At 47.4% G+C, this 11,673-nt stretch overlaps 1 protein-coding gene across 1 annotated transcript; it reads left to right on the top strand.

Moving 5' to 3' along the window:
* The first annotated feature begins 9,353 nt into the window (after positions 1-9,353).
* LELP1 (late cornified envelope like proline rich 1) lies at positions 9,354-11,271 on the top strand. The gene is made up of 2 exons (XM_005663420.4): positions 9,354-9,462; positions 10,818-11,271. Exon 2 carries the CDS (start codon positions 10,839-10,841, stop codon positions 11,154-11,156), a length of 318 nt encoding a protein of 105 aa, XP_005663477.2. The 5' UTR covers positions 9,354-9,462; positions 10,818-10,838; the 3' UTR covers positions 11,157-11,271.
* The last annotated feature ends 402 nt before the right edge of the window (positions 11,272-11,673 follow it).

Genomic DNA, 11,673 nt, shown 5'->3' with positions numbered 1-11,673 from the left:
CAGCCCCCAAGAAAAATTCTCTCTTTTGGCCACAGTGGTCTGTGGGGGTTCCTGTGGGGTGGGTGGTCTTGGGAGGGAATGAAATAGGATGGTCATAGCGTTGATCTTAAAGAAAGAAGTAATAAGAGATAGTGCTTCTCTCTTGCGTTAATTTGCAAATAACCCCCTCCACTGATGTTGTTTCATTTCTTTCTTGCAGTTTCTCTTCCGTCTAAGGAAAATGTCCCAGCAGCAGCAGCAGCAACAATGCAAAGTCCCCCCGCAGCCCCCTCCCCAGGTCCCTGTGCCTTGTCCTCCCCAGGTCCCTGGGCCCTGCCCTCCCAATCCGTGTACCCCACCTCCTCCCAGCCAGCAGAAGTGTCCCCCAGTTAAGTGTCCCCCCCACCAGCAGGAATACCTGCCGAAGCAGAAGTGACATCTCGGAAGCCACCCTCCACCGCCTGATTATGAAAACACTGCATCCCCTTGCCCCACGCCATCCCCTCACTTCCAGCAACAGCAAGGAACACAAACAGCTTAGAAGATGCTGCCTCTCTTCAGATTCAAGGAGAAAGATGCCATCATCAGAGTATATTGGGTTTTCCTTTCCAAATCAGTAACTCCTCCCAGCTCATCTCCCAGGAGACGGCATGATACCATGTTCTCAAACTCTTCCCTAGAAGCACCACCCATTCTTGTCCTTCTCCGTCAAGGCTGTGGTCAAGACGAGGCCAGACTCTCCACCAGCTGTCTCTTCTACCACACTGCCTCCTGCTGATTATACAAGGTCACTACAAGGACACAAATAATTCTGGCTGAGCAATCTGCCTCCCTGGGAAGCAACAACTTCATAAACTTTACAAAGGAGCAAATGTGGCCGAAAAAAGAACACGAAAAAAACGGCTTAAACCAAGTGAAGTTCCTCCAGACTTCTTCAGAGCACAATTCCACACTCCTTGGTGAAGGCGATGAGGTCTCTGTATTTCCTCCCCAATCATCCCCACGATCCCTAGCAAAGCTCACCCTGCCTGCTTGTCTCTGAGCCCCAGCCAGTTAAAAGTATCCCAGGCTCTTTCATGTCCCTTCTCCCATGCTTCTCAATAAAATTCTTTCCCCCTGATTTTCCGTGTCTCTGCTCTCTTGCTGGGGCTGGGAGAAAGACAGAGCAACACAGCCAGACAAATCAGGGCTTGAGAAGGGAATCAAGAGACTGAGGGAGAAATCACTGCGAGGACCCTGGAGTCAGTCGGGGGCCACAGACGTGAGGACAATGCACAAGCCAGCAAATCCCCTTTCCTCTCTGGGCACACTTTCCCAACACCCCAAAGGACCAGCTGCTCCCAAGACCACAACTGCTTCCGTTGCCTATCCCTTCTTGGCAAGAACTTACCATCCACAGGAGGTGGAGGCTGTTGACAATGAGACGCCAGTCACGGTCAGGGCTGCAGGCTGGGCCGAGCATGAGACACCATCTGCAAAGCCCAGACCGGTGTGTGGGAATCAGTGTCTGGGACCAAAATGGCCAGCTGGGCCTGTGTGGAGCCAGGGCTGGAGGGGACGGACCCAAGGGAGGGAGGGTTATTCACTGCAGAGGGTCTCAAATTGCTTGGTCTTGGGTAGGATTTGCCCTCTTAAAATTAATGAGAAACCCAAAGAGCTTTTGTTCTTGTAAGTTTTTGTTGTTGTTGTTTGCTTTGGGGGTTTTTTGGTCATTTTTAGCCGCCCCACAGCATATGGAGCTCCCAGGCCAGGGATCAGATGTGAGCCACAGTCACAACCTAAGCCACAGCTGTGGCAACGCCAGATCCCTAACCCACTGTGCCAGGCCCAGGATCGAACACAGGTCCCAGTGGCTCCCAGGATGCCCAGCCTGTTGTGCCACAGCAGGAGCTCCTGTTCTTATAATTTTTATCTACTTATATTTCTTGTATTAAAACTTGAAACTGAGAAAATTTTTAAAGCATCTTATACACAAGGAGGCATAGACTAGCCGTCAGATTGAGAATGTCACCACATCCCATGCCATGTCGTCTCAGCTGTCATTTCTACTATAGACTCAGATAAATGAGAGTGAAAAAGTCGAATCACGGAGTTCCCGTCTTGGCGCAGTGGAAACGAAACTGACTAGGAACCATGAGGTTGTGGGTTCGATCCCTGGCCTCACTCCGTGGGTTAAGGATCCGGCGTTGCCGTGAGCTGTGGTGTAGACCGGCAGCTGTAGCTCTAATTTGACCCCTGGCTGGAAACCTCCATGTGCCTTGGGGGTGGCCCTAAAAAGCAAAAAAAAAAAAAAAAAAAAAGTCAAATCACATGTTAACCTCATTAAGATAGTATTTCTGACTCACGGACCCCACTGAAAGCATCTTGGGAACCCTCATCATCTCCACAGACCCTTTGAGAACCACTGGTTCAGAGAGTCACTTGGGGCAGGCCTGGGGGTCCCTGAGCCAGAGGGGACACAATAGCGCAAGTGAGGAAGCACAAAGGAAGCGCTCCTGTGGCTTCAGGCTCAGCTTTTTGCAGGGTTCTTTGTGTCTGTCATTTAACTACCCTGCTAAACCTAGTTCTGTACTTTCAACAAACATTAGCACCACTAGAGGGTCTGGAACGGATGAGACCTGGAGACGAAGAGAAGCGGATGGAGGCTCTGGAGAAGCCTCCCCAGTGGTCTGCTGGGTGGGGACTGACGTGTGCCGCAGGGGCCATCAGATTGCAGATGACAAAGGCCTACCTCACGGGGCAGGGGACATGCTGGGGTGACACATGGAGCATGGAAGGTGAAGAACAAAGCAGACTGGAGGATGACTCCTTGGGTTCTTATCTGGGCTCTGTCCCCAGGTTCCCATGAGACCCAGGCAACACCTTCCTTAGGAGCAAGTCACTTTGAGTATAATCACATTCCACGACTATCCTAATGGTCATCTCCCACCAGCCACACAGTCGTCACTCTTAGCTCCATGAACTAAGAACCCAAGCTGACTCTTTAGAGACAGATCTCATTTTAATCTCCACACGCATGAGGTCAGCTCAACCTCCTCTGACAGAGAGTCAGATAGCTCACTGCAGTCTGAGCTCCCCTGTTGGATTTTGGTTTTGTTTTTGTTTTTTTTGGCTGTGCCTGCATCAGATGGAAGTTCCCAAGCCAGGGATCAAATCCAAGCTGCAGCTGTGACCTACACCACAGCTGCAGCAATGGTGGATCCTTAACCCACAGCACCACAGCTGGAACTCCTGGATTTTGTCTTGTATATCCATTCGTTTATTCCCCAAGCATTCATTGAGTATCATATGTCAGTCCCAGGCCAGCACTAAAATGCAGAGAATAATTAGAGAGCCCTTTCCTGAAGCAAGGCATTGAGAATAATTAGAAGGCCCTTTCCCGAGGCAAGGCAGGAGATAGAAATATGCAAAGCCATTACACACTTGGCTCAAGCTGCAGGACAGCCAACTGCGAAGTCCAGAGATGGCATCTCAGGACTACAGTGGCGGAGAGTGTGCATGGAAAGTGAGGTTTTAAAGATGAGTCTGGAAGGTGACCAAGAAAAAGTATAAATCACACAAGAAGGGGGCGGACATTCCCGTTTGAAAGAACGGCAATGGCAAAACTACTGAAATGCTGTGCTTGTATCTCTTCATTGACAATAAGCATTCATTACCGAATGACTGAGATGTGCTTGACCTTACTTATATCAGGCACGAGGGGTACAGGTATGAAAATTAGTGGCTCTTGACCTCTGGACTAGACCATTTGAGGGGACTTGGGAAATAACAAAATACAGGGATAAAATCTCAGCATATGTTTGGTTCAGGCAACTAACAGCCTGGGAGGATCAGATAAATCAGGCCCAGGGCAAATTTCCTATGAGTTTGAGGTTGGAAGAGGGCAGAGGGAGGAGATCGGCAGAGAAAAAGCCCTGATTCAAAAAAGCCCAGCACAGTTTGGGAACTGCAAGCAATTCAGCCCCAGAATCTCTGCCAAGTACAGAAGACTGGGCTGAAAGAATCTTGCAGACCCCACTAACAACCTAGGACCTCATGAATCTGATGGCAAAGAGACTTGGGTTTTATAAAATTCACTGTGAGAGTGATGTGGAGTATGAATCAGAGTTGGACCCTTTGGGAGACGGGTGACAATGACAACCTGAATGAAGGCAATAGCAGTGACCGTGAGGGTGATGGGGGAACTGACTCAAGAGGGGTTCACTGGGTCTCCCAAACACCCGCCTGGGTCAGGAGCCTGTGGCTTTTGGAAATCGAATTGGCAGATCCCAGTAGCACATTTGGTGTGAGGCTGAGTGATGATCCCAGGTTTCTGGTCTAGAGGTCTGGGTGAATAGGGGGTGCTATTCACAGAGTTGGGGCACACAGGAGGATCATGTTAGAAAAGATGTGGCAGTGAGTTCCCTTTGTGGTGCAGCGGAAACAAATCCAATTAGGAACCATAAGGTTGTGGGTTTGATCCCTGGCCTCGCTCAGTGGGTTAAGGATCTGGCGTTGCGGTGATCTGTGGTATAGGTCGAAGACGTGTCTCGGATCCTGCGTTACTGTGGCTGTGGTGTAGGCTAGCAGCTGTATCTCCGATTGGACCCCCAGCCTGGGAACCTCCATATGCCACAGGCGTGGCCCTAAAAAGCAAAAAAAACAAAAAAAATGTGGAAGCGACATCAGTTTGAGGCACCCAAATATATCCAGTGGATGTTAGCATCTGGACCTGGAGAAGAGGGAAGGCCTGGGCTTTGGAACTCTTTGGCGTGGAGGTGGTAGCAACGGTGGAGAATGAGCTCAGCAGCAAATATGGAAAGTGAAAGGAGCCAGGTGACGCTGAAAGGATTCAGCAGAGGAGTAAAGGGTCACGGAGGAGGGTAGAAGAGGCCAGAGAAAGGGGACACCAGCCAGGAAACAGAGGAACCCAAGGTCATTGTACAACTACAAATGTAATAAATTCATTGAGTAATAAAAAAATAAAGTTAAAATTAAAAATTTAAAAAAAAAAAAAAAGAGGACCCCAAGGGGAGAGGGGTAAAAAAGAGGACACAAATACTGTCAAATACTGCAGTTAATCAAATTGACTGAATAGTGAACCATGTCCAAGAGGCTGTCAGGGAACTTCCCTCACCTAATACTTAATGAATAAACAAAAATACATAAACATTGGGAGAAAATCACCAATGGTAATTGATGCACAAGGAAAGGGGAGGATTGTGAGTGTTTGCCGCTGGCCAACTGAGGAGAGCTGGTGCTCGGGGCTGTGTGAAATCCCATCCAAGAGCGCCACCTGCAGGTGGAATCCCAGAAGGGAAAGTCTGGAGGAGAACCGCCAAATGCCTGGGTGCTGCAAGTGCCCAACGCAGGTATGCTGGCCAGTACTGAGGGAGGCTGTCAACAACGCCCCAACAAGGTGGGAGGCAGGAGGGCCTGAAGAACCCATTCAAGTTTCCCAGCAGAGGAAAGGGTCAGCTCTATGCAACTGCCAAACCCAGAAAACCCCTATATCAGTGCAGAATAGTCAGTGTCCATCAGGTAAGAACCTTCCTTCCCCTCCTCTCTCCTCCCTTTTCAGCCCCTTCCCCCAAACCAGAGTCAGACAGGTGAGTGAAGAAGAGGAGGGGAGACGCCAAATAGCAAATAGGGAAGATGCTCTCCTTTCTGGTCCCACATGGGAAAAAGAAGAGAACGCAACCTTCTGGGAAACACACCTTCTGATTGTTGAAATAGATTGTTTCTACAAGTCAGAACCAGAGAGATCCTTATTGTCTAAGCACTATCCTAAAAGTCATGGCATCTGCTAGAGATTCCATCCCCAGAGGAAGGAAAGAGCCAGCCCCACAGAGGGGATTTGAAGAGCACCAAGGGAAAGGATGGAGTTGTTTTCTAACTTATCCCATGAGCCTTGCTTATTCAACAAGAATCACACAGAGAGACAGAAAAAAAGACAAGGAAAAAAACCTGAAAACAGAGAAGGGGGATCAAAGTGAAGTAAAAATTTTTGACACATGGAATTCTCTAGCCCAATGCAATACACAGACCTACAAGGGCCTGCAGGCTCTTGAGGAGAAACCGCTGACTGATCTGTTGACTTTTTGCCTTAGTGAATGTGTAAAGTACTATCTTTTAGAGTTCCTGTTGTGGCTCAGTAGATTAAAGCCCCTATGTTGTCTCTGTGAGGGTGCAGGTTCGATCCCTGGCCTCACTCAGTGAGGTAAGCAACCAGCATTGCAGCTTGCAAGCTGCAGTGTAGGTCCCAGATGCAGCTCAGACCCCATGTTGCTATGGCTGTGGTGTAGGCCAGCAGCTGCAGCTCTGATTCAACCCCTAGCCTGGAACTTCCATATGCCACAGGTGCAGCCCTAAAAAGGAAGGGGAAAAAAATACTGTTATCAATCGATTTATTATATCAACTCTCCTTATTCAAAACAAAGTCATTCATTAACAGTTAATACTGAAATATCTAATCTTCCTGGATTAGACCACCAGGAACTTTGGCTGGAAGGCAGGAAAAAATGACATGGAAAAGTGGGACTTTAGGGTCAACATCAGGAGATAAGACAGACAGATTGTGGTCAGAGGCAGGAAGAGATTCAACAAGCCAAGGGATGACAAAGCCAGGAAAGCACTGAAAAACTAATAACTCATATGCATAGCGAACATTTACTGGGGACTCTTCATACAACGAATCTTATTCAATCTTCACAACAACCTAGGAGCACAGTGAGGCGGTATGGTGGATGGGAGAGTCGGCTTTGCACTTGTAAATGTGTCTGGCATGTTATAAGCACTTATTACACTTGTTATAAGTCATGTATTGTCCTAAGATGGGTGCTATTATTACATTATATGGATGAAGGAACTGAAACTTAGAAAGTTCAAGTAAGTTACTAGGAGTCATTTAGTAAGTGAAGGATGAAGGCGGGACTTGAACCCAGGGATCTAACTCCAGGGTCCCTGCTCTTAACCTGGGGGCTTTGACACCCACCCATCTCCCCTTCCAGACTCCCACTTTCTGAGACCCAGCCACTCAAGAAGCCAGCTCTGTGTTTCATTCTCAGTAGTGCCTTGATGCCAGCACACTACCAACCAAAACTTAAGCTAAATGCAAGCTTATAGCTGTCATACTAAATGTAACCCTTTAAAGAAGAGGGTTTTTTAAATGTTGTATTATAGTTGATTTACAATGTTGTGTCAATTTCTGCTGTACAGCAAATTGACCCAGTTACACATATATAAACATTCTTTTTCTCATATTATCATCCATCATGTTCTATCACAAGTGATTAGATACAGTTCCCTGTGCTACACAGTAGGACTTCATTGTTTATCTGACTGAAAAAGATGATGGACAAATGTCCTGCTGATAGTCCAGTGACTGATGTGCTTTCATTCAGTGGGAGTTTCTTAACCAAGGAATAGGAGAGGGGAGAAAGGAGAGAGAGGAAGAGGACAACAGCCAGACAGTAGTCAGCAGAAATCGCTGCATCCTTGGACAGAGTGCCCAGAGGACTGCCTTCTCCCTATCCAGACGGCTAGCTTTGGTCCAGAGCTGAACAGCAGGTGGAGCTAGGACTCCTAAGATAGGTATGAGAACTGCTTTTCAACAGCTTTGAAGAGAGAGAGCTCATGAACAAAATGACAGAGGAAAGAAAATGAGGGGAGTGAGCTACGCCAAGACAATGGGTCTAATACCATTTATCCCAGGGGCATTGGGTTCAGTTCTGCCCCCACCCCTGCCTTTCATTTAGGTTCACTGGGGCTTTAGGACATTATCTATCCATGGTGAGTACCAAATCAACCCTGCATTGAGATTTCTCATCCTCCCCAGTATCTTTTCTCACCCACTCAATAAACATGGATTGGGCTGAAGTGCGGTCAGGATCTGAGCTCTGCCCAGTGGCACAAAGGTCAAAGCCATTTTTCCAGGAACCACTCAAGATGCTCCATTGCAACCACATTCAACATCCTCAGACTAAAACCTATCTTCTTCTAACACAAACCTGCTCTGTTTCCCCAAGATGCATTAACCATAGCACCCAGGAGTCCTCTTTCTTCACTTTCTTCTCTTTCCACTAACCAGATCCCATAAGCATGCCTCTGATGATGTTTCTCTTGTTGGCACCTTCTTTCTCCCGTCACCGCTGCCTTCCTTCAGATGTGTAAAATTTTATAACTTCTTTGAAACAGGCTATTTCAACTTTCATTCCTCTCCTCAATACATCCCACGCTTTGCTGTCAGAATACCTTTCACCACCTTAGACATTATCGTATCATAATTTTAACCAAAAGTCATTCATGATTCATCAGTGAACAACTGCTAAATGACTGTCCTGGACCAGAATTCAAGGCATCATGAGTCTCTAAACCCCAGTGGCCTTTCTTACTCCTATTACACACCCCTATTGCCACCACAAGGACCCACTGGCCAAGCCTTTGAAAAAACCTAGGACTTTCTCAAAGGCCAATTTTATCTTCTAAGACAGGATGCAGGGTCGACCCAACACGTCAGGACTGATCAGAAGCATCAAATTCAATTTCTTTAGAATAGGCAATATTTCCCTTGGATATCAAAGAAAGCCAATCCCCAACTGAAAAAAAAAAAAACAAACATGGAACCCAAAGCACAGTGAACTGTAGGCAGAGACATTGAGAAAAATAGGCAAGAAAATCCTTAGACTTGAGCCAGGGAGTGGGGTCATAAAAAGTAGTTTCAGCAATCCATGTTAAAACATGGGACGGGAGTTCCCGACGTGATACAGCGGAAATGAATCCAACTAGGAACCATGAGGTTGTGGGTTCCATCCCTGGCCTCAATCAGTGGGTTAAGGATCTGGCGTTTCGGTGAGCTGTGGTGTAGGTTACAGACGCGGCTTGGATCCTGCATTGTTGTGGCTCTGGCGTAGGCTGGCGGCTACAGCTCTGATTGGACCCCTAGCCTTTGAACCTCCATGTGCTGCGGGTGCACTCCCCACAGACAAAAAAAAAAGGCAAAAAAAGAAAATGGGAGAATAGCAGAGTCAAAATTACTGTGATCAATCCAGGGATGCCCTCCTAGAAAGGTGAAGAATGGGCAAGTTCAAAGGAGTGAAGATTGGAAAAGCTGGGGAGGAAAGATAGACCACATGTAAACAGATTTAATCTGCTCCTACCAACAATGAGCCTCCTCATCTTAGCATCCAGTACCCTCTACCATAGCCTGATTTCAGCAGCATGAATTTTGAGGGACCCAGGGAGAAGATGGGGCAGCAAAGGAGGTATTAACCAGAGCCTATTCTCATGTTCAAAGGCTTGAGTTGAGATGGGAGCTCTGGAGTCACACAACAATCGCTCCTTGGTGATGCAGTGATGAGGTCACAAGTAGGGCCCCCCTTTTCCTCCCCATTCCAGCTTCCTCAGAGCTGGACAGAGGAACCAGAGGGAAAATCCACCTTCCCAAGCACAGCCATAACATCCACTTCACTGACTACTTGTCAAGTTCAATACCAACACAAACGGGTGAGTTGCATTTGGACAATGGCAATGCCCCCTCTTTTATCTCTCCTTTCTGAGGTGACCAGGCATTGAACTGGGTTGAGGTGATGGCTATGTTTGGGTGACAATTTCCTCTCCTTTTTACTGGGAGGAAGTGGCTATACCTGATTTGAAAGAGAGATCATTTCTTTACCATTTTGAAGTTCAGTGTAATGATCTGTCTCTGCAAAGAGTTGTACTGATTTTAAACTAAATTATATTTTTAAATTATTTTTATATTGTTAAAGGAAATCAAAGATGTGCCAATTAGACCCAACTTGCAAGTACTGTCAGAGCCCAAAAAGCCCTGTCCATGGCTAGAAGTCAAACTGCCTATAGACTAAGACCTAGCATAGGGCAAAACTCAAAAGAGGGGAAAAGGAACTCCTCCTTAAAATCGTATTTTGTGGATCTAACATTCATATCTTCAGAGAAATTAGAATTTCCCAGTTCATCTCCTCTTCCCCCAACTTCTCCCATTATCCTAACCCCTGGAGGGAGTCATTCCTACAGTGGTTCGCGGAATCCTAGCCATTTAGGGATTCACCTCTTCCCATCCTCAGTCCTCAACTGAAGAAAGCAATTCTCAAGGTTTTGAGGGCTTAGGGAGGATATAGAATTGAAAAAAGAGTCCTGAGTCCCCAAGCCCACAAATACACCCTCCCATGCCATCTCCAGGGAGGTGGACCTACAAGAGTTCTTTAAAACTTTTGTTGTGCCATGGATGCCTTTAGAAGTCTGATCAAATTTATAAACTCTTCAGAACAAGGTTTTTAAATGATTGAAATAGAATACAAGAGGTTTCAGACCCAAGACCCTAGGTTAAGAACTCCAGTTAGGGGCTATCGAATGAAGACAAGAATCAATGAAAAGAAATTATAGTAAGGGTGGTGAGATCATGAAATGTTGTCACCAATGCCCTGCAAGGGCAAGAAGACAGCCCTTAGATGAGAATTTGGTCTGGAGGAGTTGTGGCTCAGCGATCACAAAACTGACTAGTATTCATGAAGATGTGGGTTCAATCCTTGACCTTGCTCAGTGGGTGAAGGATCCAGCATTGCCACGAGCTGTGGTGTAGGTTGCAGATGCGGCTCAGATCCCTCATTGCTGTGGATGTGGTCTAAGCCAGCAGCTGCAGCTCCGATTCATCTCTAGCCTGGGAACTTCCATATGGCTGCGACCCTAAAAAGCACACAGAATTGGGTCTGGAGCCGAACACATCCAGGAAAGCCTTTCTTAAGAACCAGATGGGTGGGAAAAGTGAGTGGGAATACAGTACAAGTCTTCTCCCACCTTGCAATGTGGTCCCCACATACACCCTGTCATCTGCTTCTTTACAGGGCTCAGAAAACCAAGAAGGAATGTCGAGTGATGATAAAAATAAACCTAGTGAACCCAAGAATGAACCCAAGCAGTGTGATCCCAGGTGTGAACCAAGGTGTGAACCTAAATGCCAGCCCAACTGTTTAAAGAAGCTACTGCAACGGTGCTCTGAAAAGTGCCCACCCCCAAAGTGCCCACCACCAAAGTGTCCTCCATGTGCCCCGTGCTCTCCATCATGCCCCCCACCTTGCCCTCCACCATGCCCTCCACCGTCATGTCCAGCTCCCTGCTCTCCCAAGTTGTGTCCCAAGCCCTGCCCTCCTAAATGCCCACCGCCCTGCCCACCCCCAGAGTGAGGCGCCAAGGACATGACCCAGCCCACCATCTTCACCATCTCCACCATGTCCACCACTGTAGGGCTGAGAGCTTGAAGCCATGAACTAATAAGTAAACATGTTCCTCTGCTGTGCACATCTTTCTTCTCCTGGTTTTTTGGCAGTTTGGGGTTTGTTTGTTATTTTTCCAGCACTATACCACCAAGAAGCAGTTCCCAGGGAAATGAGGCCACGACCTCAGCCCTCCACACTCAACCACCTTGGAAGACAGCCATGCCTCTGACCCCACCTGCAGAGTAGATGGATGTGGCATCTTCTGAGGGATGCATCCAGGGCATGAACCCTGAAAGAACACAGCCTGAGAGAGCCATAATGTGGTTGTTGAAGTGGCTATCCTGGGAACCTAATGAGTACAAGGGGAGAAGAGGCATGAGGGGAAAGAGGAGAAGGCATTGGAGAAAAGTCCAGGAAGGCTCAGGGCAAGAATTCTATCCTTGGCTATTAGTCCCTTTTCATAATATTTGGGTGGAACACTCTG

This window comes from Sus scrofa, chromosome 4, assembly GCF_054392235.1.
Source record: "Sus scrofa isolate SSC_HxYL_T2T_F1_AM1 chromosome 4, Sscrofa_HxYL_maternal_Yorkshire_Landrace_v2.0, whole genome shotgun sequence".
NCBI lineage: Eukaryota > Metazoa > Chordata > Mammalia > Artiodactyla > Suidae > Sus > Sus scrofa.
Note: the sequence above shows the minus strand (reverse complement) of the source record. Positions and strands in the feature narration are given on the sequence as shown.

Excerpts from the sequence above, each read along its gene's own strand:
- LELP1 (XM_005663420.4), top strand. The coding sequence starts at position 10,839 with ATGTCGAGTGATGATAAAAATAAACCTAGTGAACCCAAGAATGAACCC.